The sequence below is a fragment of the Ammospiza nelsoni genome, chromosome 26, assembly GCF_027579445.1.
Source record: "Ammospiza nelsoni isolate bAmmNel1 chromosome 26, bAmmNel1.pri, whole genome shotgun sequence".
NCBI classification, from domain to species: Eukaryota; Metazoa; Chordata; class Aves; order Passeriformes; family Passerellidae; genus Ammospiza; species Ammospiza nelsoni.
Window position 1 is genome coordinate 2,512,876 of NC_080658.1, and position 24,308 is coordinate 2,537,183.

The window sequence follows — 24,308 nt, forward strand, 5'->3', positions numbered from 1 at the left end:
AGGCTGGCCCGGCCGCGGTGTCCAACCTCGTTGTGGTGAGCGCACGGGGGAAACTGAGGCACGGGAATGTGCTGAGTGGCCCGGTGGGCATCACCCTGCTGTTTGGGCACCGTGGGATCCTGACAGGCACCCAAGGGTCCTGGGTAGTGGGGGGTCAGTGTGAGCCCCCTGGGGCTGCTTGCACTCCTCACATGTGTGTCTTCCCAGGGGAGCTCCTGCCCCAGTGCCCTCCCAGCCCTCGTGCCGCAGGGTCTGGGCTGTGCTGGTGGGTGCAGCCCTTTCTGGGCAGCCTGGTCCATATCCGCGTCTCCATCGCCATCCCCTTCCTATGACCAGCGTCTCTCTGGGGACAGAGAACAGGGAATTCCTCTGGCTACAGGCACTCTGTACCCCCGGGGTGCCACAGGTGCCCCCAGCCCTTCCCCTCGGAGCCTGGGGGGCAGCTCAGTGACTCCCCATCCCTCTCCTCTCTTCCCCCCAGTGTGTTCCCATTTCTCCCCTACATCCCTGGAGAACCCACCTCCTGTTTCCCATCATGTGGATGCCCCAATCCTCCACCCGGGGTGGGTACCCAGAGTCAGAGAAGAGGGAAGCGGGTTGAGGGGGGGATTGAAGCACCTCCTCCTATGAGTTTGGGGGGAACGGGGAGGGTATCGAAATTGCGCTGCGCGGCCCCTTTAAGGGCCCCCCCCCCCCGGCGCGGCGCGCGCACCCACTTTCTCCCCTTCCGCTTTCTGGAGACTTCAAAGAGTTACAAAGCCCGTCTGGCCCCGCCCCCGCCCCGCCCCCGCCCGCTCCTCATTGGCCATCTGGGCGGGGCGGGGGCGTGGCCACCGTGAGGGGCGTGTCCTCCTCCCGCTCCCCCCCCGCCCTCCGCCGCCGCCGCCGCCGCCGCCGCCGCCCCGCCCGGCCCAGCCCCGGGTAAAGTTTCCCCGCGAGCACATGACTCGCAATGGCCGCGGCCGCCGCTCGGTGAACCCCCCCGGGAGCCCCCACCCCACCCCTCCCTCACCCCTCCAAGCCGGGGCGAATTCCCCCCCCCCTTCCCTCCCGCTCCTTCCCGGTGCCGCCGCCATGCAGCCACCACCGGGAACTCCCCGGGTTTAAGGATTTCGGTGTTGGAGTCTCCGCGAGCAGGTAATGAGGGGGCTCTGGATGTGCCCGTGGGAGCGGGGTTGGGAAGGAGGGTCTTGGTGCGGCTCCGGTACCGCCTCTGGGGATCCCCCTCCGGTAACGGGTGATCCCGGGGTTCCCGCAGCGGGGGAGGGACTCCGCCGGGCTGCGGCTGCCGGGAGCACCGGAGCCGCAGCGGCTTCGGGATCGCGGCTTCGACCTCTGCCTCCTACACTGGGCTCGGGGGTGCCGGAGTTCCCTCTACCGGTACCGACAGCCCGGGCGCTCCCGGGCGGCAGCGCTGCTCCCCCACCCCGGGGCGGGCTCCGGGGAGCCTCTGCACCCCACCGGGAACCGGCCGGCCGCCACAGAGCGCGGTGCTGGGGACACCAGCCCGGGATTACCGGGCTCCCCCGGGCCGCCGGTGCAGCCACATCGCCCCCACCTCGCCGCGGCGGGGGGGGCCGGGGCCGCTTCCCCTTTTCGGGGTGCGGCGGGGCCGGGGCCCGGCGGGGGAGCGGGGCCGGGAGCGCGGGGGGCGCCGGGGGCCGGGGGGCGGGAGCGGCGTCTGCGCCGTTTCCTGGCCGGCGGGCGGAGGAAGCCATCGCTCTGCGCGGCTGACAGGGCGGCGGCGGGCGGGGGGAGCCGGGCGGGGGGCGGCGGGGCCGGGGAAGGGACCGGCGGCCGCTGCCTCCCTCCCGCAGCAGCTGCCCGGGGCCGGGCTGGGGGCGGCGGGGCTCCGGGCGGGGTGGGGGCTTGGGGGTGCAGCCCCTCGGGTGTTCGACCCCGATAGAGCGGGGACCCCCCCGGTAACGGGGAGCAGCACCCCAAGCTGGGGCGCACCGGTGCGGGGACAAATCTGTGCGTCCGTCCCCCAAATCTGTGCGTCTGTCCCCCAAATCTGTGCCTCTGACCTTTGACCCCGTTGGTGGCAGGGGCCGCCCCGCAGCGCGGCGGGTGCTGGGGGGGACACGGGGGTTCCCCAAGGCGGTCCCCCCGCTCCAGGAACCGGGCGGGCACCGGTTTGGCGGTTTGGTGGCTGCGGGTGCAGCGCCCGCCGCGTCCCCTGCCGGGATTAGCGGGTGACGGCTCGGTGGCTTAGCGGCCCCGCGGCCACCGCTCCCGGGCCATATGTCACCCGTGGGCCCCCACCCTGCCCTTGGGGATGACCTTGGTGCGGCTGGAGGATGCGCCTGCTCCGGGGGTGCTCGCCCTGGGGATGCCCGTGGGTGTCCTGGTGGGTGTCTGTCCCCTTTGCCCGTTGCTCGCAGCCCCCCCGGTGACACGGTGACACCGACAGCGGGATGGCAGGATCAGGGCACTGCCCTGCGCTTCATCCGGAGCTGCCTGGTGGTGCCTGCGGCTGCTCCATCCCGCAGGGACACCTGGCTTCGCTCAGCTGTCCTCATACATCCTCCGTGTCCCTGTGGCAGCAGCGGCGTCGCGGCCACAGAGCCTGGGGACGGCTGTGCCACCGCCACCGCCTGCCCTGCGGCGCTGGGATTCACCATCGCGCCGCTCCGCATCTATTTATATCCACGAGGTTCTGGTGTGACAACGTGCCACATTTGGCCGCGCGTGCCCTGAGCCACTGTCCTGGCACCGTCCAGCGCCGACGGCGGTGCTGCCACAAAGAGTGTGGCTGAGCTCTGGGTCCCCCAGCCCTTTTTGGGGCGCTGCTGCAGCAGCACCTTAAGGCTGGAGGGGAGCTGTGAGCGCCCTGCAGTGCGTGCCTGGAGCCTCAAGGTGCCCCATGCCGTGGGGCACCCTGGCAGCGCCAGCCCCGGCTCGGGGGGGGCACAGCGAGCGTGGAGGGGGGGTGTGCGATCATATCTGCGGTGACACATGTGCTGATTACGGAAAATGGGTTAATCTCCCTGCGGCTGGAGGCGGCTTAGCGGGGGGTGGCTCGTGGCAGGGCCCGGCGAGGGGCCTCGTGCGCCCGCCGTGGCCTCCGCTGTCCCCTCCGCTGTCCCCGCTGAGCCGGGCAGCGACGAGGGACATGGCGAGGGGACGTGGCAGCGGCGCACGGCCGCCTGCCCGCCCGCAGCCAGCCCGGGCACGGCTCGGTGGGTCACGGTTTGTGCCGCCCAGGTCCGCTCCCGGGAGCCTGCCCAGGCTTGGGGGCACGGTGCCACCAAACCCCGGTGTCCGGGGGTGTCGCGCCGCCGCCTGCCCGCCGGGTCCCCCCGCGCCGTGTCCCGAGCGGCCCCGTGCCAGCTGCACTTGTCTGCCGGCTGTCGCCGAGCCAGCGAGGGCTGTCTGGGGCCGCGCTGTTCCCGGCACGCCATTCCCAGGGCGCCGGCTGCCGCCGCAGCCTCGGCTAAAAACAACCGGGACTGCCGCGAGTGGCTGCTGGGGCACCATCCCCCTGCTGCCCGGGAGCCCCTGGGGAACGGGGATGGGGCACTCGGGGAGCCCTGGAATGGGGGGCATCCCCCCCGAGATGGGCCGCTCGGGGAGCTCTGGGATGGGGCACTTCTGGCCCCTGGATGGGGTGTTTTGGGGACCCCAGGGATGGGGCACTCGGGGAGCTCTGGGATGAGGCATTCGGGGAGCCCAAGGATGGGGTGCTCTGGGACACCCCTGGGATGGGGCACCCTGGGACCCCAGGGATGGGGCACTCGGGGAGCCCTGGAATGGGGTGCATCCCCCCTGAGATGGGTGGGCTGCTCGGGGAGCCCTGGGATGGAGTGCTTTGGGGACCCCAGGGATGGGGCGCTCCAGGCCCCAGGGATGGAGCACCCTGGGACCCCAGGGTTGGGGCGCTCCAGGCCCCAGGGATGGGGCGCTTGGGGAGCCCTGGGATGGGGCACTCCAGGGATGGGGCGCTCTGTGACCCCTGGGATGGGGCGCTCTGTGACCCCTGGGATGGGGTGCTCTGGGACAGTGAACCCTGGGCCTGTGGGTTCCTGCTTTCATCCTGAGGGTTGGGATGCAGGATGGCGGTTGGGCTGTACCTGGGGATGTCCCCTCCGTGGGCAGGCAGGGGTGGGTGTGTGTGTGTGTCCCCAGGGTGCTGTCCCCACAGTGTGAGGGGCTGGTGGATCATGACATCACGGCACCTTCGGGACTGGCCTGCTCCTCTCAGGGCACCCACGGCGCAGCCAGGCCGGAGCGGTGCCGGTGGAGCTGTGGCACAGCTGTGGCCATGCCAGGGGCCGTGGCGGGGGCTGGGGCACCTGTTCCCGCAGAAGAATGGCGTGTCTGGTGCTGGGTGCGGGAGCTGTAACCGGAGCGGCGTTCCCGGTGTAACCGGAGTCGGCCCGGCCGCAACAGGTGGAATTTCAGTTTGTGGCTCCTGGCAGCAGCGAGATGTGGGGTGCAGGGGTGAGGACCCACACTGCAGGGCCAGCGGTGACTCCCTAGGGTGCACATGTGCCTCCATGGGTTGGGGAGGCCAGCATGGACAGTGAGGTGTCCCTGGCGCTGTGTCTGTGCTGGGGGAGCCGTGGTGGCTCAGTGAATCTTGCGGTTGGTGTCGGGCTGCTGGAACACCAGTGCTGCCCAGGGATCTGCAGTGGGGCTGAACAAGCCCTTGGGTCTGTTGCTGGCCCTCAGGAGGAGAATGTAGGTCCTGGGGTGTGCGCTGCTCTCAGCATCCTCAGATTGCTGTTCCCAGCAGCCTCGAGCCCGGCACTCGCTGGCCGAGTGTGTGCTGCTGGCTCCGGCCGTGCCGCAGGCTGGGCATGATTCACGCCTGCCCGGGGACGTGAGAAACGTGACGGTGACTCACCGAGGAGAGCTTTGGGGATACGGCAGAGGGTCTCTCTCAGCAGCCCCGTCAGGGGAGCACCTCACCACGCCTGCACAACCTGCAAACCCCGCTGCCTTGCCCGGGGAGGGGCCGGTGGTGGCGGGGGGCAATGGGGACAGCCGGGCCCTTGGCCTCGCGTGCGAGGCCACCCCGGGCTGGCTCTGCTGCCAGCGAGGAAACCGCAGGCTGCAACCGCAGCGGCTCCGCAGGCGCTTCCTGCCCTGCCCGGAGGCTGCCATCCTGTGCCCCCGCGCCTCAGCACGGCAACCCCGCTGTGCCCACACACCACGGGGACAGCCTGGCACGGGGAGGGTCCCCACGGCCCGTTCTGGGCAGGGTGGGGGACGCACACGGCGGCCGCTGCCGGGTTTGGGGAGCGCGGATGCTGCGGTGGTGAAGCCTGAGCTGGCAACGGGGACAAGGAGTGGGGTGGCAGGGCAGAGGGGTCAGCAGGCAGTGGGGTGACAGACTCTGGGGTGGCAGGGGAGCAGGGTGACAGAGTCTGGGGTGACGGGCTGTGACGGCTGGGCCGGGACTGAACTGAAACCTGTCTGCCTGGGAATCGAGAGTGGCAAGGGGAAGCTGCGGCCGGGAGCGCGGTGCCCGCCGGCGTGACAGGAAGGGCTGGGTCGCTGCCCTCTGCCCAGGCACCCCCAAACACCCCCCAGCACCCCCGGGCCCGCTGCCCCCCGCTGCCGGGGGTGCCAGGGCGGTGCCCCCGCTCACGGCGTGTCACATCCGGGCGCTGCTGCTGCCATCACCGTGTGCCCCGACAGGAAGCACAGCTGGGTTTGGGGCTGTTTTGGGTGCTGCCTGCTCCGGGGGTGCTAGGGGGGTGTCAGGGTGGGCTGGGGTGGGCACTGGCGAGGGGGTGTTGTGGTGGGGTGCTCTGTGGTTGATGCTGGACGTGGATGTGGGTGCTGAACCTACCTTGGGGGGTCACAATGGGGGGCTGCCTTTTTGGGAGGGGTCTCTTGTGGGACCGTGCCAGTGCTGCCTGCCCTGTCAGGGTGTGCACGCATTTTTGCAGAGGGCTTCGTGCTCTCTTCGAGGTCACAGCGGGATAGTGGCTTGAGCAGCCGTGTCCCACCCCAGCTGTGTCCTCTCACCCCCAGCCATGGGCCCCCAAATTATGTCCCCCACCAGCCCCACTGCTGCTGGCCCTGGGAACGGTCTGCTCTGCGTGTCCGTGCGTCTGTCCGTCCGCTCCCGGGGGCCACCCCCGGCCTGGGTGGGAGGTTCCTCGTGGCTGCATTTGGCCCGGGCCCCGCAGCAACGTTTTCCACGGGGCTGGAACGAGGCGCTGGATTCCAGGAAGCTCCGGGCCTCGTCCAGCTCCTGCGGGGACTGGAGGAAAAGGCGTTGGGGCGGGAGAGCACGGGCCCTGCCGAGGGGTCTGCACGGCCCCTGGGCCCACACTGCTCACCCAGGGGGGCTCTGGGGATGCAGCTTGGTCAGGACAGCCAGGACCCCCCTTTGGGACAGCCAGGACCCCCATTTGGGATGCCCACGATCCCCCAGTTGGGGAGCAGCTGTGGCAGAACATGGTCCCAGGGGAGCTCCTCTGGGCAGCAGCTCCTCCTGCCCACCAGCACCCATGGCACCAAGGCTGGCCACGATCCCTGGACCCTCCTGGCCACTTGTGATGGTGTGGAGCCCTGGGAAGGGGGGGTCGCTGGGGTGACCAGGCCAGTGGTGTTGGCCTGGCTCGGTCCCTGGCTGGCCAGCAGCGTGTGGGGGGGCCTGAGCGGGTTGAGTAATTGGGCCCCGGCACGGCTGGCGCGGTGCCCGGCCAGCACTTGGCACCGGCAAACATAAACAGTTCTTCCCGCGCCTCCCTCCCCTGGCTCCCCCCGGCCAGCACAGCTCGGGGGCCACGGCCTGGCCGGGGGGGGGGCATGGGCAGTGCCCCACAGCCAGGCCAAGCTCCCTGCAGGGCCATGTGTGGAGCCCAGGCCAGGGCTGTGCCCAGGACGATGCTGAGCTGGCGCCCGGCGCCGTGCCCTGGCAATGCCTGTGGGAATCCCACACTCACTGGGGTGCTGGGGGGGCTGTGACCCTCACCCAGGCACTGATGGGTGCCCACCCCAGGGTGGCAGCACCATGGGTGTGCCCATGGGTGCTTCCCGCTGGGTCAGTGGGTGCTGGGGTGAGCCGGGAGAATGGGGGTCCTGCCTGTAGTGGGTGCTCCCAGCTGTGTTCTGGGGGGGCGGGCAGGGCCATGCCCATCCCGGCCCCTCCCCAGCGCCTTGCCGGGCGGCCCAGCCTTGTTCCTCTGGATCCTTTTCCGCCTCCGCGGGGCCGGGAGCCAGCACTCTCGGCAAATAAACAGCCCCCGCCGGGCCCCGCGCCAGCACTTAAATAAACAGCCAGCCCGGGATTGTGAAAGCCCCGCACCCCCCTTCCCACCGCCCCCCGGCCGGCCGGGCCAGGGGTCCGTGCCGGTGGGCACACGGCGTGGCACATGGCACAGAGCGGCGTCACGATGGGCACAGCCCAGCCCTAAGGCCGGCAGAGCCCCCCGGTGCTGGTCCCGGGGGGGCTGAGCCCCCTCCCCACGATGCCGGGCCCCTGAGCCCCCTCAGGATCTGTGCAGGGATGGGGGAGCGCAGCCGGAGTGGGAGCGTGGCCGTGACGGCAGAGCCAGCCCGGAGCAGAGCCGCTGTCCTCAGGGGACCCCGGTGTGCCCGTGTGCCCCCCCTGCCCGTCCCCATCTGCCCTGCAGCCCCCCAGGCTGGGGCAGGGGCTGCTGCCCCCAGGCTCTGCTGCGTGCCCCGTGTCCCATGCCTGGCATGGCAGAGCGGGTTTGGGATCACGGTGTGGCCCTTGGCTGGAGGGGGTGCCCTGTGGGGCCACAGTGTCCCCAGGCCGTCCCCACGCCGTCCCCCCGTCCCCCACCCAGCCAGCTAAGCCGGGATTAGCGAGCTGCGCCTGCCGGTGCCGCCGTCCCGGTGTCGTTAATCGGGGGATCGGCGTTAATCCCGCACGGAGCCCCGGGCCCGGCCGGCTGCGCCCTCCTGGGGCCGGGATGGGATGTGTGCCTGGGGAAACTGAGGCACGGCCGGTGGGTGGGTGGGTGTGAGGGTGTCAGGGGTCACAGCCCCTGTGCTAACGCCCCTCTCTGCTCCCCCTGCAGCACCACAGGAGCAGCACCAGCTGTGAGGAGAGCCCGGCAGCAGGGCACCCGCGGGCCCCATGCTCTGCTGGCCCCCAGGACCCCACCCCTGAGAGCCCCCCGCAGCACAGAGACCACCATGGCCAGCAACAGCAGCTCCTGCCCCACGCCGGGTGGGGGGCACCTCAATGGCTACCCCGTGCCCCCCTACGCCTTCTTCTTCCCGCACATGCTGGGGGGGCTCTCTCCACCCAGCACCCTGGCTGGCATCCAGCACCAGCTTCCCGTCAGTGGATACAGCACCCCGTCACCTGCCAGTGAGTACCAGGGCCCTGGGGGGGCTGGGGGCACCGTGAGGACCCCTCTGGGGCAGGCTCTGTCCCCAGTATGGGATCCATGTGTCCCTGGAGCAGTGGCACTGGTAAGGGAGGGTCTCCCTGCTCCCAGCCACGCCTGTGGGGAGCTGTTTTTGAGGCCTCCGTGGTGCTTTTCTCTGTGTGTCCCTGTGAGTGCTGCTGCTGGGGAAACTGAGGCAGGGAGCGGTCAGTGGCCCTGGTGAGGTTGTGTCATTAATTGTGCCCACCTTCGTTAGTGGCTGGTTATTAATGGCCTGCAGGGCGTTCCTGTCCCTCACTGTGACCACCCTGTGGGTGCTGTGTCCCCACGGTGGCTCTTTGTTCGTGGTGGTGGGGCTGCCATGGGGGAGGCGATGAAGGCGATGAAGACAATCATCATCACCGCTGCTCCCGATCCCATTTCCCCGTGACAGGCTCGTCCATCACAGCCCCAGTAATCACTGCCTGCCATAACGGCAGCTGCGAGCCGCTGGAGGTGGGCTCCCACCCGGGATCCCCCCAAACCAGCACCCCCCAGCGTGCCTCAGTTTCCCTGTACGCCGTGGTGCGGCTGCCGGACCTCTTCTCACCCCGTGCCTGCTCCCTGCAGCATGAGTGCCCTGCGGCGCCCGCTGCCGGGGCGAACCCCGTGGCTCGGGGTGTGGCGGGGCCCCCCCGGCCCGTCCTTGGCCCCGGGGGCCGGTGCAGGTCCGGGCAGGGCCGGCCCTGGGTGCTGTCCCCGCCGGAGCCGCCCCGGCGGCGGTGGGACCCAGTGGGACCAGTTCAGCGACTGGGTGTCGGCGGGTGGGGCCACTCCCCCGCGCTGGCTCTGGGGCCATTCCGGGCGTGTGGGAACAGGCTGGGGGGGCCGCTGTGTCCCCCCCGCTTCCCTGACACTGAGGACAGGGCCGCGGGCACGGCTGTCCTGAGGCAGGTGGGGAATCGTGCCTCAGTTTCCCCTTGGCTTTCCCTGCTGGGTGCCCGAGCGATGCAAGGGGTGGGGGCGCCATGTGTTGTCCTCCCCGCCTGTAGCATCCACACCGCTGCTGGGTGCCCTGTTTGGGTCGGTGCTGCAGTTTTGGGGTGTCCTGTGGTGCCACTGCTGGCGCAGGGAGGTGCCCGTGTCTGTGTCCCACCGCCCCCTCCTCACCGTGTGTCCCGCCCTCTCCAGATGTGCTGCAGCTGTGCGGCCCCGGGCTGGCCGTGTGTGTGTCAGTGCCCCCTGTGCCTGTGTGTGCATGCACATGTGTGTCACATGTGTGTGTGTGTCAGTGCCCTCTGTGCCTGGTTCATACCTGGGGCTGTGCACGGTGAGCACACGCGTCATGCATGTGCATGTGTGTGCCAGTGCTCTCTGTGCCTGTCTGTGCACGGCTGGGGCTGTACAGGGTGTGCATGCATGTGTCACGTATGTGTGTTTCTCAGTGTCCTCTGGGCCTGTGTGTGCATCCACACGTGTGTCACGTGTGTGTCTGTGCCAGTGCCCTCTGTGTGCACACACACGAGTGTCACATGTGTGTGTGTCAATGCCCTCTGTCCCTGTGTGCACACACACGTGTGTCACATGTGTGTATCAGCGCCCTCAGTGCCTGTGTGTTGCTGACACACACAGAGCAGCGTGCCCCGTGCCCTGTGCCAGGTGTGTACCCCCATGTTGGCACGCGTGGCACCGCCAGGTCATTCCTGTGCCCTCATCCCCGTCCCTGGGGTCTCTGTGGCGCCCGCCTGTCCCTGCGGTCCCCTCCCCTGGCCCGTGCCGTGTCTGGGGGGTCCCTGAGGGGCTCCTCGCCCTGATTCCCAGGCCTGGCTGATTCCCGGGACCCCAGCCCAGCCCCCCGGCCCCACTGCCGGGACAGGGGCCCCGCTCCGGGCTGGCTCTGTCACCCAACCCGCTGGCTCCGGTTTCCTCGCGCCGCAGCCGCTCCCCCGCAGCGCCCCGTAATTAATTAATTTTTAAAAATTAATGAGCAAAACGTGCTCCCTGCAGGCCGGGGGGTGGCAGGGGGGGGGCCGGGGGGCCCCGCTCAGGGCAGTGGCCGGGGGGAGCCCCGCGGGGTGCGGCGGTGCTGGGGACCCCCCCCATCGCTGCCCGGCGAAGATTGATGAGGCGCTGGGCCCCCGGCCTGGGAAAGCCCATTAGGCGGAGGTTCTCTATCACTGTCAGGGGCCGGGGGGAGCCGCCTGCTCCAGCCGGGAATTCGCCGGGCTCAAAAGCGGCTGAAGGGGATAAATGGGGTCTTTTGAAGTGGGCGGGCGAGAGGGGGGCTGCGGGGCCCGGGGGGGGCTGCGGGGCCCCGAGGTGCCGGCGCGGCGGTGGGGGAAGGGATGGGGGGGGTTCCTGTGGGGGCTCCGGGCGTCCCTGTGACCCTGCCACCCCAAATCCATCCCCTCTGGCTCGGGGGGTTCTCCATGGGGTCCCCATGGGCTGGAGGGTGGGTTGGGTTTGCATCAGCCCTTTGGAGGCGGCTCTGTCCCCCCGGAGCATCGCTCAGGACGCGGGGCTGGGGATGGTGCGGGAAGGGCCCCGATTTCGTGTCCCCAGGCTCAGGGCGGGGTGTGCCTGTCCCCCTCACACTGCGGGATTTACGTGCGGGGTGTCCCCTCGCCCAGTTCCTCTTGGCTCTGCAATTAAGGCTTTGTGTTTGGGTTTTTTTTTTTTTTTTTTTTTTTTTTTTTATAATCTCTGTTTCTTCCTGTTGCCGCCGACGCGGGACGGGAGGGGATGCGGGCCGGGAAGGGATGTGGGAAGCGGTGCAGGAAGCGATGCGGGATGGGAAGTGCTGCCCGTCGGGGCGGCCTCTGGCACGGGTGCCACCGCCCGCGTCCCCTGCGCCGTCCCCTCCGTCCCCTCCATCGCAGGCACATTCTTTCCAGCGCTGGTAAATGAGTCAGAGCAGACATTTGTCATGTTCGCTGCAGGAAGTTGGAGCAGCGCTGGGCTTTTGTTCGAAACCTGCTGGCTAAGCAAAGCCCCGACTTGCCATTATTATTTAAACAGGCGCTGCTGCCGCGCTGCGCAGCCCCGCACGAACACACGGACACACGGACACGCGTGCACAGACACACACACGGAACAGCCACACATGTACAGCCACACACACACGGAACAGCCACACAGGGACAGTCATACATGGAACAGCCACACAGGGACAGCCATACATGTGCACAGCCACACACACAGGGACAGTCACACACATGGACACGCGTGCACAGACACACACATGGAACAGCCACACATGTACAGCCACACATGGAACAGCCACACGTACAGTCACACACACACGGGGACAGCCACACACACGGACACATGGACATGCGTGCACAGACACACACATGGAACAGCCACACATGTACAGCCATACACGTACAGCCACACAGGGACAGTCATACATGTGCACAGCCACACACACAGGGACAGTCGCACACATGGAACACATGGACACGCGTGCACAGACACACACATGGAACAGCCACACATGTACAGCCACACATGGAACAGCCACACGTACAGTCACACACACGGGGACAGCCACACACATGGAACACACGGACACATGTGCACAACCACACATATGGAAAAGCCACACATGTACAGCCATACACACAGGGACAGTCACACATGGAACAGCCACACATGTGCACAGCTACACATGGACAGCCATACATGTACAGCCACACACATATAGCCACACACATGCAGACAGCAACACATGTGTACAGCCAGACACGTACAGCCACACACACAGACCCACGGACACGTGTGCACAGCCACATACAGGGACAGCCACACACACATGCACAGCCACACACACGGGGACAGCCACACACACACGTACAGCCACACATGCACATCAGGACAGCCATACATGTACAGCCACACACGTATAGCCACACACACAGACAGCTACACATGTACAACCATACATATACAGCCAAACATGTACAGCAACACATGTACAGTCACATCTGTGCACAGCCACGTATGTACAGCCACACATGCACACATGTACAGCCACACATGCACACAGGACAGTCACATGCACACGCAAACAGAGTCACAGAGCCACACAGACACGCAGATATGCAGATGTGTGAGGCAGTGCCCGCATCCTCCCAGCCTGTGCTCCTCCTGCCCATGGCAGGGCCCAGCTGGGGGCTCCTCTCCCTCCAGGGCAGCCTGGGCTGGGCAGCTGGGGCCGGGGCAGCGTGGGTGTGCCCGCTGTGCAGGCAGATCACCGCTGCAGAGGGAAGTGGCACCCCCAGGGCCTGTCCTTGGCGTGTGACCGTCCCTGCTGTCACCACTCAGGCTCCCCGGGTTTGTGGTGTCAGCTTCAGCAGGGCCTTGTGTGGAGGAGAGGGGTGGCACAGGGTTCTGTGCCCTGCAGGGTGACACGCCAGCACACACACGTGTGCGTGCACACACAGATGGATACAGTGGGCTGTGCACACGCTCGTGTGTTCACGTGCTCGGTGGGACACGGTGTCACACACACGTGTGTGTATGTATGTGTGTGCAGGATGAATGCACACACGTGTGCACACACAGGCAGCCCTGTGCAGGCACACACACCTCCCCATGTGTCTGTGCAGCAGGAGCACACAGCATGGCCCCGCTGCAGCGGGGATGCACACACGCGTGATGCACCGGGAACATGCATGAACACACGTGCACATGCATGTACACAGAGCCACCCCCACACCCCCCCGAGGGTCAGGCCGAGGTGAGCCCTTCCCGCGGGTTCACCCGCAGTTCACCCGCATCCCATTAGGCAAATGAGCTGCGGCCGCCGGGCAGCCCCCGGGACCCCCCCGGGACCCCCGGGCCCCATCATCTGCTCTGGGCAACCCCCGGGCCCCCCAGCCCCGCCTTGAGCCCCTCCCCATTTCACTGCTGCCTGGCACTGCCCCCGCGTGTCCGCGTCCCTCTGCGTGGCCGTGTTCCCCTGCGTGTCCCCGTGTGCCCATTTCTCCTCCGTGTCCTCCCGCGTGTCCGTGTCACCACCATGTCTGTTACCCCCCTGCATGTCTGTGTCCCTCTCGGTGTCCCTTGTCCGTGTCCTATGTCCGTGCCCCCCCATGGCGTGTCCATTTCTCTCTTGCGTGTCCGTGCCCGTCCCCCGCATGTCCGTGCGCCCCCCGCGTGTCCGTGTCCCGTGCCCGGTGTCCGTGTCCCCTCTCGTGCGGGTGCCGGTGCGGCCCCGCGGCGCGGAGCGGGTTAAGCGCGGGGAGGCGGCGGGTGCCGGGAGGGACCGGGGCTGGCGAAGCCGCAGAGCCGGCGGGGCTGCGCCTTCCTCCCCTCCCCCCGCCTTCTCCTTCTCCTCCTCTTCCTCCTCCTCCTCCTCCTCCTCCTCCTCCTCCTCCTCCTCCTCCCGCCGCTCGGGCGCGGAGCGAGCGGCGGGGCCGCTCCGCGGGGCGATGGCAGCGCGGCGCGGGGCGCCCCGGGGGCGCGGGGGGGGGCACTGACCGCCCGGGGCCGCCCCGGCCGGGGGAGCCGCCCCCGCCGCCCCGGGGCCATGTACGAGGGCGCGGCGGTGGCGGGGCTGCCCCCCGGCCCCTTCCTCCGCATGGATTTCTACGGGCCGGGCCCCCGGGGCTGCCCCCCCCGCCGGCCCCCGCCGTGGAGCAGCTCCGGCCGCTGTAGGTACCTGCGCACCGGGGGCGGACGGGGGCCCCCCGCCCGCCGCATCGGGCCGGGGAGAGCGGCCCCGGAACGCGGGCGGGTGCGGGGGGGGCTGCGGGGATGGTGCGGGGGCCGTGGGCGGGGGGCTGAGCTGAGTGCGCGTCCTGGAGGAGTGCGGGGGGCTCAGCCCCCTCAGCCTCCTCCCCACCCGCTCCATGCGCAGAACCTCCGGCTCTTTAAACACCCCCTGCCCTATTTCGGGGGCAGTCGGGGCCGAGCTCGGTGAAGGGGGGGGGACAGGGGGGTCGCCTCTCGCCCCCCCTTTTCGCAGCGGGGTCCGGGCTCCGCCGGGAATTTCGCTCTCTCCTGATAAAGGCTCCGGGAAAATCCAATTAACTACAGACGGAGCCGCCGCCGCTGCCCAGGCGCGGGGGAGCCCCAGCCTGGGCCCCCACCCTGCCGCGGCTCCGGGGGTCCCCCTGGGCAGGGGGTGGATGTGGGGCCGGGCCGGTCCTGTTCCCGCTGGCGGGACCCTGCCCCGTGTCCCTGCAGGGGTCACGGCCCGGTGCCCTGTGCAGGGGGGGCACGGAGGGCATGAGGGCACCGCGATGGGCAGCGGGGGCCACGGGCAGCGCGGTCCGAGCGCCCCCAGCCTGGAGCTGCTCCCCCTCGGGCATGTGGAGCCCTGCTGCCCGTTGTGCCCACGGTGTGGGGGCGAGTGAGGTTTGGGGGACAGTCCTGTCCCGGCTGTCGTGTCCTGGCACCCAGGGGCACCACAGCGGCCCGGGAAGGTCCTGCCGGGTTCCGCGGGACTTTCACCCCGCTAAGGGCGGCGGGGATCCCTGGCGGAGGCCCATGCGGGGTGCCCGCTGTGCCAAGGCGGCCGCGGACCCCCCGGTGTCGCTCCCCTCATTGTCTCGGGGCCGCTCGACCTTTGCGCTGGCACCGAGCGCGGCCGCGGGGCCTTTGTCTGCGCTGGGGACACGCGGGGACTCCGGCTGCCTCTGCCACGAGTGGGGGCTGCCCCCGAGGTGGGCACGGGGGTCTCCAGCTCCAGTGCCACCCTTAGCGCTGCCCCCCTGGCTCTGTCCCGAGCGGGGTCGCTGGGGGATATTGTCCCTTCTCTGTGCCCCCCAGCCCTGCGGGGGCTCCCTGTGGGTCGCAGCGCTGCTGGCCCTGTGTCCCTGCCCTGCCTGGGGCACCTCGGGGCTCTGGTCACGGTGACCATGACCTGGCGAGCGTGTGGGCGGCCGGAGCTGGCGGCGCTCCCTGGCTCCGTGCCCCGCTCCCGACGTCACTCACGGTGCCCGTGTCTCCCCAGCCCGGGGGTGCCAGCCCGGGCAGGGCTCAGCCGTGCCGTGCCGTGCCGTGCCTCAGTTTCCTCAGAGCCGGCTGCGGCTGTGCCCGCTGGCCCCGCGGGGCTGGCAGCTGGCCCAGCGTGGCACTGCCCTGCCCGGCGGGGCGTGTTGTGTTGGCATGAGAGCCAGAGCTGCTCTGGGGGGCACGGGGAGCCCACCTACACCCCCATGGGGAAACAGAGGCACGAGGCAGCTCCTGAGGGTGGTGGGAAAGCTTGTAGGAGCCCCCCGAGACAGTGGGAGCCCCCTGCCCTGTGGAGCCGTGTGCTGTTGGGGGTTTTGGAGTGCTGTGGGGTGTCAGAGGGGTACGTGGGGTTGGATTGTGCGTGGCACCCCCCCCGCCGGGCACGGGGTGGCCTCACATGGCCTTGTGAAAGCTGTGGGTGTGTCGGGGTTTGGGGACCCCAGACCCTGGCGCTGGCAGGGCGCAGACGGCGGGTCCTGGGCAGGGTGCCCGTGGGGAGCAGGCGGTGCCCGTGGCCGGTGGCTGTGAGCAGGAGCGGGCACCCCACGGCCCTGGGCTCTCGGCACCCTCCTCCCTTCCTCCCTTCCTCCCTCCCCGTTCTCCTGCAGAGGCGCAGGAATTCGGGGCACGTGGGATTCTCCTCCGCAGGGAAGCCCTGGGTGGGCCTCCACCCTCCTGTGGTGGGGGCTGTGACCCCTTGGCACGGCCCTGCAGGGGACCCCCTGTGCGACCCCCGGGTGGGCTCCCCTCTGATCCCCCCCATCCTCATCCTCATCCTCCCCGCTCCGCCGGCCGGGCTGTGTCCCGGAGCCCGGCGGGGTGGTGGCGGTGCGGAGCCGGTGTCCCCCCGGGCCCTGGCACACGCGGTGTCCCCGCGGGCGCTTTCCCACGCCAGGGCGGGGGTGCGGGTGTCGGGGTGCCCCGGGGTCCCCCGGCGCGGGCAGGAAGCAGCCGGCGGGGCCGCGGGCGGGGGCGGCTGCGCCCGCCCGGGATCTGGCGGAGCCGCAGCATCTGGTCTGCAGCTGGAGCCGGGCTGCGCTGCCTCGGCCGGGGGGGACAGCGGGGTCCTCCCTGCTGCGGGCTGAGCCCGGGCATTGGGGTGCGCCGTGTCCCCGCTGCACCCCAGGTTGGCACCCATCCTGCCCCGCTCAGCGCCTTTGGGTGCTGCTCTGTGCCCCCTCAGCGCTGATGCTGCCATGAGGGGGCTCCTGGGGAACTGGCCAGGCTGATGGCTGTGTCCGTGTCCCCTCCGCGGTGGTGACAGCGGTGGCAGGGGATTCCCGGGGTGCTGGCGCGGCTCTGGCAGCGCAGGGACGCGCAGGGAGCCGGGTCCCCTCCCCCGCTCCGCATCCAGCACATCAAAATCTTGTCAAATCCGCGTTTTGTGAGTGCAGCTCTCCACGAGGAAGTTCTTAAATTATATAAAAGAGGCGATAAATTATAGACGACGTTCTCTCAGTCACTTTAATGGCTCCGCTCCCTCGAGTGGCAGCGGTGATTTATTCAGCCCGGGAGCTCTGCCCGGCGCTCGCCCCCGCGCCCGTGTCCCACCCGCACCCCGCGATCCCACCCCGCACACCCACGTCCCACCTCGCAGCCCTGAGTCCCACCCTGCACCCTCCCAGCCCCACACACACGCTTGTGTCCCGCCTTGCACGCTCATTTCCTGCCTTGCACACTCCCCCGGTGCTCCACACTCTCATATCCCACCCCAGGCACTTGTATCCCACCCCATACATTCATATCCTACCCCATACACTCATATCCCACCCCACACACTCCCATCCCACCCCATACATTCATATCCCACCCCACACACTCATATTCCGCCCCGCACACTCGTGTCCCACCCCATACATTCATTTCCCACCCCACACACCCATATCCCACCCCATACATTCATTTCCCACCCCACACACTCCCATCCCACCCCATACATTCATTTCCCACCCCATACATTCAAATCCCACCCCATACGTTCAAACCCCCCCCACACACCCACATCCCACCCCACACACTCCCATCCCACCCCATACATTCAAATCCCACCCCATACATTCAAAAACCCCCCACACACCCACATCCCACCCCACACACTCCCATTCCACCCCAGGTACTCCCCACCCTGCCCCACACGCTCCTGTCACACCCCGCACTTTCCCTGTCCCCGTTGTTGCCTGGGGACACGCGTCAGGGCTGGCTTTGTCCTGCTGTCCCCTCCCTGGCCCCATCCCGAGGCACTGCCGGCCTGGGGACCCCCACCCCTCACCCCAAGCCCCCCACTCCTTTGGGGCCCATTCTGGGATCCGGTGTCACCATCCGGGGCTCCCCGCGGCTCCCCGGCCCCGGGGGGGGCTCCGGCGGCCCTGGGGCACTTTTTGGGGTGCAGGGGCCGGCGGGGCACGGGGGGGGGCCCAGGCTCCCCCGCCGGGCCTGGCCTTTAATATCCTGTTTGACTGGTTCGCTTGGCTCGGCTGCAGAAAAACATTCGCAAACATCCCGGAGCAGCCGGGGAGCGCTTAACCCCTGCCTGGCTGTGCCCCGCGCTGGGGCTGCACCCCAACTGTGCTGAGCCCGCCCCCCAGCTCCAGGGGTGCACCCTGACCGTGCTGAGCCCCCCCACATGCCAGGGGTGCACCCCAAATGTGCTGAGTCCCCCCCCAGCTCCAGGGGTGCACCCCACCTGCACTGAGCCGCTCCCTGTCCGAACAGGGGGACTTGGGCACATCCCGCAGGGGATGGGGGTGCTTGTGGGGTGCAAGAGGCACATCCCTGCAGGTTTTGGGGTGCAGGAGGGGAACAGGGCATGTTCCATGAGGTTTTGGGGTGCAGGGGTGTACTGGCTGTGTCCGCTGTGCTGCTGTCAGGACCAGGGTCTGCTTGTTACGGGCACAAAGGTGGCACTGCCCTTGGGGATGTCCTCCATTGGGAGACCTCGGGGTGCCAGCTGGGTGCCACTGTGCCTGTGCCCTGCTGGGGAGCCATGCTTTGGCTGGGGGTGCTGGGTGACCCTGGGGCTGTGGGGGTCACCCTGTGTGTGCGGTGTCACACTGTTCGTGTGCCCACACGTGTGACTGAGTGTGTGGCACTGCCCCCCCAGGCTGGCCCTGCACCCTCCATCCCCTCATCCACTGCCAGTGCTGCTGCCTGGGCTGGGGGCTCCTGGGATCCCGGCCCTTTTCTTTTCTTTTCTTTGTTGTTTTTTTTTTTTTTTTTTTCTTTCCCTTTTTTTTTTCTTTTTTTGTCTGCCTGAATTCCACATCGTCTCTGTGACCTGGAAATGTCACGTTGCATCTTCCCAGCACGCGTCCTCTCCCCGCTGGCCCCGCTCGACCTGGAGCCAGGGCCGGGCTGGGCAGGGCTGGGCTGGGGCTGCCGGGACCCCCGGAGCTGGGGTGCAGCATGGGGGGCTCCCTGCTTTGGGGGCTCCGTGTTTTGAGTGTTTCCCCTTCCCCACAGCCGTGGAGACGCAGAGCACCAGCTCGGAGGAGATCGTGCCCAGCCCGCCCTCGCCCCCACCCCTGCCCCGCATCTACAAGCCCTGCTTCGTGTGCCAGGACAAGTCCTCGGGGTACCACTATGGGGTCAGCGCCTGTGAGGGCTGCAAGGTGAGCGCTGCCACCTGTCCCCAGTGCCACCAGGGCTCCCCGGGCTCCTCGGGGTGCTCGGGGTGCCCATGGCGGGCGCTGACGGGGCCGTGCGGGGTCCCCAGGGCTTCTTCCGCCGCAGCATCCAGAAGAACATGGTGTACACGTGCCACCGGGACAAGAACTGCATCATCAACAAGGTGACGCGCAACCGGTGCCAGTACTGCCGGCTCCAGAAGTGCTTCGAAGTCGGGATGTCCAAGGAGTGTGAGTGGGGATGGGGATGAAGGGCAGGGATGAAGGGACACCGTGTCCTCGTCAGGGGGTTCTGGGTGTGATGGGCCATCCCAGCAGCCCCCACTGCGTGCCCAGCAAGGCTCAAGGGGGATGGGGACCCCCTGGGATTGTGTCACAGCCTGGCAGTTGCCCAGGCAACACGTGATTGATAATGTCAGAGATAAATGACGCTGAGGAGGCCTCCCTGCTCTGCTGGCAGTTGCCATGGTGCCCGGCTGTGCCCCCACGGTGGGTGCCCGGGGGGATAGGGCTGCTGGGGCACAGCTGAGTCCTGCCCCATCTGGCAGCCCCTGGGGGACTGGGACCCCTGGGAGGAGCAGGAACTGCCAGGGGGGGTTCAGCATCCCAGGGGCTCACCCTGCACCTAAGAGGGGTCCTGGCCCTCTCAGCCTACAGAGGCTGATCCCTGCAGGGCTGGGGCTCCTCCCAGCTGCTCCCCCCTTCCCAGCTGCCACCCCCAGGGTGTCTCCCGTGCCCTTCACCCAGCGTGGTGGCTCAGCTGCCATCCTCTGTCCCCGGGGTCCCTCTCTGATGTGTTGGCTTTGCAGAGCACTGTCCCCTTGGCAAGGAGTGTGGTCCCCCCAAGGGTGCAGGGTCTAACTGATGACTTGGGGGTTGTGGGGCTGATGGAGGTTGTCACTACAGCTGAGCCCATTGCTGGTGGCAGGTCCCCATCCTGCCCTGAGAGGTGGGGCAGGGGCTGGGTGGCACCAGGACCAGGTCTGACCCTGCCATTCCTGCAGCCGTCCGCAATGACCGGAACAAGAAGAAGAAGGATGTGCCCAAGCCGGAGTGCTCGGAGAGCTACATCATCACACCTGAGGTGGAGGAGCTCATCGAGAAGGTGCGCAAAGCCCACCAGGAGACCTTCCCTGCGCTCTGCCAGCTCGGAAAATACACTACGGTGAGTGGCACGGGGTCTGGGGGGTCCTGGGGGGCTGGGGAGGGTGGCACCCCCTCTGTGCCCTCATCCCCCATCTCCTGCCACAGAACAACAGCTCGGAGCAGCGCGTGTCCCTGGACATCGACCTGTGGGACAAGTTCAGCGAGTTGTCCACCAAGTGCATCATCAAGACGGTGGAGTTTGCCAAGCAGCTCCCCGGCTTCACCACGCTCACCATCGCCGACCAGATCACCCTCCTCAAAGCCGCCTGCCTCGACATCCTGGTGAGCAGGGGTCTCGGGTTTTGGTTGTTATTGCTGCCCCAAGATGTGCAGGATGTCTCTGCTTCGGCCCTCGTGGCAGAAGAACGAGTCTGGACTCTTCACTTATCTGTCTTGAGGTTGTTTATCAATTCTTATCTATAAAATTTTCTTTCTGCCCAGCTGAGGTCTGCTCAGCAGGGCAGCCACAGGCACTCTCTGTGTTGTCCTTTTATACTACAAGCTACGTATATCATATTTACACTTAATTCCCAATACCTATCACCTGTGTTAGACAGTGCACTTCTACTCTAATCCAATCCCAAAGTGCCAACATCACTGCAGAAAATGGAGAACAAGAAGAAGAAGAAAGGCTGGACACGCCCAAGTTCCTCCATCTTGTCCCCGTAACCCCCATACCAAAAATCCTAAAATCTACATTTCCACCCTGTGATAATTTTTTTATTATACTCTTCAAACCTCTGTGACTTTCAGGTCCTCATACAAAGCTGGCAACTTGCTCCAGGGGTCACAATCAAATCCCCAGGGTCTCTGAGCCCCCCGGCGGGGTCCTGGCAATTCTGGACACCCAGAGGGATGCGCTGAGTTCTGACACACGGGGACAGGGATGGGGACAGGGATGAGGAGGGGACACCAGACTGAGCTCCCCACTCTGTCCCCACCCCAGATCCTGCGGATCTGCACGCGCTACACGCCGGAGCAGGACACCATGACCTTCTCGGACGGGCTGACGCTGAACCGCACGCAGATGCACAACGCGGGCTTCGGGCCCCTCACCGACCTGGTGTTCGCCTTCGCCAACCAGCTGCTGCCGCTGGAGATGGACGACGCCGAGACGGGGCTGCTCAGTGCCATCTGCCTCATCTGCGGAGGTGGGTGCAGGGATGGGCACCTGCCCAGTGCCCGCGGGCACCCGGCGCAGCCCGGCCGTGCTCCCCACGATGGCTGAGCAAGGAGAGCCCAAATGAAGCCCAAGCGGTGGGAGATGGGAACCCACAGGATGTGCTGTTCCCCTCAACCACTGTGTGTGCCCCCTCCGCAGACCGCCAGGACCTGGAGCAGCCTGACAAGGTGGACAAGCTGCAGGAGCCACTGCTGGAGGCGCTGAAGATCTACGTGAGGAAGAGGAGGCCCAACAAGCCCCACATGTTCCCCAAGATGCTCATGAAGATCACAGACCTGCGCAGCATCAGCGCCAAGGGTGAGGCTCCTGTGGCTTTGGGTCCTGAGGGAGCATGAGGGGATAATGGGGGGCTCTGGGTCACTCAGCATCCTCCAGAGGGGATGAAGCACACATCCAGCATTGCATATTCCAGAGATGCTGGAGATGTGACCATGTCCCTTGTCCTCAGTGCCCAGGGAGAAACAAAGCTGGGGGTGTCAGTTTGAGGGTGCTGTTTTGGCAGTGTCACTTTTTGGATGACATTTTGGTGGTGCCATTTGGGTTTTTTTGGGGTGCTTTTTGGGGGTGCCATTTTGGTTTTATTTGGGTACCATTTGAGGATGCCACTTTCAGGGTGCTGTTTTGGCAGCACCAAAAATGGTGAAATTTTTTGGGTGCCAGTTTTTGTGGTGCCATTTTAAGGGTTTTTTTGGGTACCATTTAGGGGGTGCCAGTTTTAGTGTGCCATTTTGTTGGTGCCATTTTGGGTACCATTTGGGGGTGCCACTTTCAGGCTGCTGTTTTGGGTGTGCCTTTTTTGGGTGCCAGTTTTTGGGCACCCATTTGGGGGAGGGGTGCCAGTTTTGGTGTGCCATTTTGGGGTTTTTTTGGGTACCATTTGGGGGTGCTACTTTCAGGCTGCTGTTTTGGGAGTGCCATTTTTTGGGTCCCAGTTTTTGGGCACCCATTTAGGGGAGGGGTGCCAGTTTTAGTGTGCCATTTTGAGGGTTTTTTTGGGTACCATTTGGGGGTGCCACTTTCAGGCTGCTGTTTTGGGAGTGCCATTTTTTGGGTGCCAGTTTTTGGGCACCCATTTGGGGGGAGTGCCAGTTTAAGTGTCCCATTTTGTTTGGTTTTTTTTGTGTACCATTTGGGGGTGCCACTTTCAGGCTGCTGTTTTGGGTGTGCCATTTTTTGAGTGCCAGTTTTTGGGCACCCATTTGGAGGCGTGACAGTTATAGTGTGCCATTTTGGGGGTTTTTTGTGTACCATTTGGGGATGCCAGTTTTAATGTGCCATTTTGGTGGTGCCATTTTGGGGTTTTTTTGGTTGCCTTTTGGGCGTGCCATTTTTTGGGTGCCAGTTTTTGGGCACCTATTTTGGGGGGACGCCAATTTTAGTGTGCCATTTTGCTAGCGCCATTTTGGTTTTTTTTTGTGTACCATTTGAGGGTGCCACTTTCATGGTGCTGTTTTTTTGGGTGCCAGTTTTTGGGCACCCATTTGGGGGAGGGGTGCCAGTTTTAGTGTCCCATTTTGGGTTTTTTTGGGTACCATTTGGGGGTGCTACTTTCAGGGCTGCTGTTTTGGGCATGCCATTTTTTGGGTGCCAGTTTTTGAGCACCCATTTGGGAGGAGTGCCAGTTTTAGTGTGCCATTTTGGTAGTGCCATTTTGGGGGTTTTTGGGGTACCATTTGAGGGTGCTACTTTCAGGCTGCTGTTTTGGGCGTGCCATTTTTTGGGTGCCAGTTTCTGGGCACCCATTTGGGGGAGGGGTGCCGGTTTTAGTGCCCCATTTTGGGGTTTTTTTTGGGTACCATTTGGGGGTGCCACTTTCAGGCTGCTGTTTTGGGAGTGCCATTTTTTGGGTGCCATTTTTTGGGTCCCAGTTTTTAGGCACTCATTTGGAGGGGTGCCAGTTTTAGTGTCCCATTTTGGGCTTTTTTGGGTACCATTTGGGGGTGCCACTTTCAGCACTTTCAGGGTGCTGTTTTTTTGGGTGCCAGTTTTTGGGGGAGGGGTGCCAGTTTTAGTGCCCCATTTTGGGGTTTTTTTTGGGTACCATTTGGGGGTGCCACTTTCAGGCTGCTGTTTTGGGAGTGCCATTTTTTGGGTGCCAGTTTTTGGGCACCCATTTGGGGGAGGGCTGCCAGTTTTGGTGGTGCCATTTTGAGGGCTTTTTGGGCACCATTTGGGGCTGCCATTTGGAGGCTGCCAATTCTGTCAGTGCCACTTTGTGGCGGCCCCCGCTGACCCTGCCCGTCCCGCAGGCGCCGAGCGGGTGATCACGCTGAAGATGGAGATCCCGGGCTCGATGCCGCCGCTCATCCAGGAGATGCTGGAGAACTCGGAGGGCATGGACACGCTGGGGGGGCAGGCGGGCGGTCCCCGCGGGGGCAGCCTGGGCCCCCCCCCGGGCAGCTGCAGCCCCAGCCTTTCCCCCAGCTCCAACCGCAGCAGCCCCGCCACGCACTCGCCGTGACCGCGCCCGGCGCGCACCAGGACAGAGCCGCCGGTACCGGGGGGAGCCCCCGCGCCCGGCCCGGCCCGGCTGCAGCCCCCGCATCCCCGGGGCGGACTCCTCGGCAGCCCCCGCCGGAGCGGAGCGGATCCCCCCCGCAGCAGCCCCGGGCCCAGCGCGTTGGTTGTGTCACATTTCAGGGGCGCGGGGACCTCGGGGACGCCCCCGACCCCACCAGCACCAGCACCCACGGGATCGCGACCACCGAGCCACCCCCTCCCCAACCCACCCCGCCCCGGCCGTCTGCGAGGGGGGGGCCTGGCCAGCCCCACACGCCGAGGAAGCAGAGTCATTTAAAAGAGAAAAGAAAGCAAAGTATATATATATAAATATCTATAAATATCTATAAATACGTTTTAAAACCTTTGTAAAAGTTTGGAGGGGTTTTTAGGCCTGTGCAGGTGGAGGGGGCACGGCGGGCGCTGCCGGGGGAGGGTGGGGAGGGGGGGGGGGGCACACGGTTTATTATTATTAAATTCCTTTTTTTTTTTTTTTGTTGTTGTTGTTGAGATTTTAGTGGATTTAGAGTCGGGGGGCACCGGGCGGGCCCTGCCCCGGCCCCCCAGGCGGGGAGGGGACTGTGGGGGGCACAG

The 24,308-nt window shown here is 66.3% G+C and overlaps 1 protein-coding gene across 1 annotated transcript; it reads left to right on the top strand.

Annotated features, from left to right (window-relative positions):
- Window positions 1-902: 902 nt before the first annotated feature.
- Window positions 903-24,128, top strand: RARA (retinoic acid receptor alpha). The gene is given in 12 exon segments (XM_059489334.1): window positions 903-1,137; window positions 8,007-8,302; window positions 18,723-18,871; window positions 18,976-19,117; window positions 19,891-20,051; window positions 20,138-20,314; window positions 20,979-21,183; window positions 21,354-21,512; window positions 23,465-23,593; window positions 23,596-23,673; window positions 23,676-23,796; window positions 23,798-24,128. Coding segments are annotated over 11 exon segments (1,746 nt in total). The 5' UTR covers window positions 903-1,137; window positions 8,007-8,124; the 3' UTR covers window positions 24,045-24,128.
- Window positions 24,129-24,308: the final 180 nt, after the last annotated feature.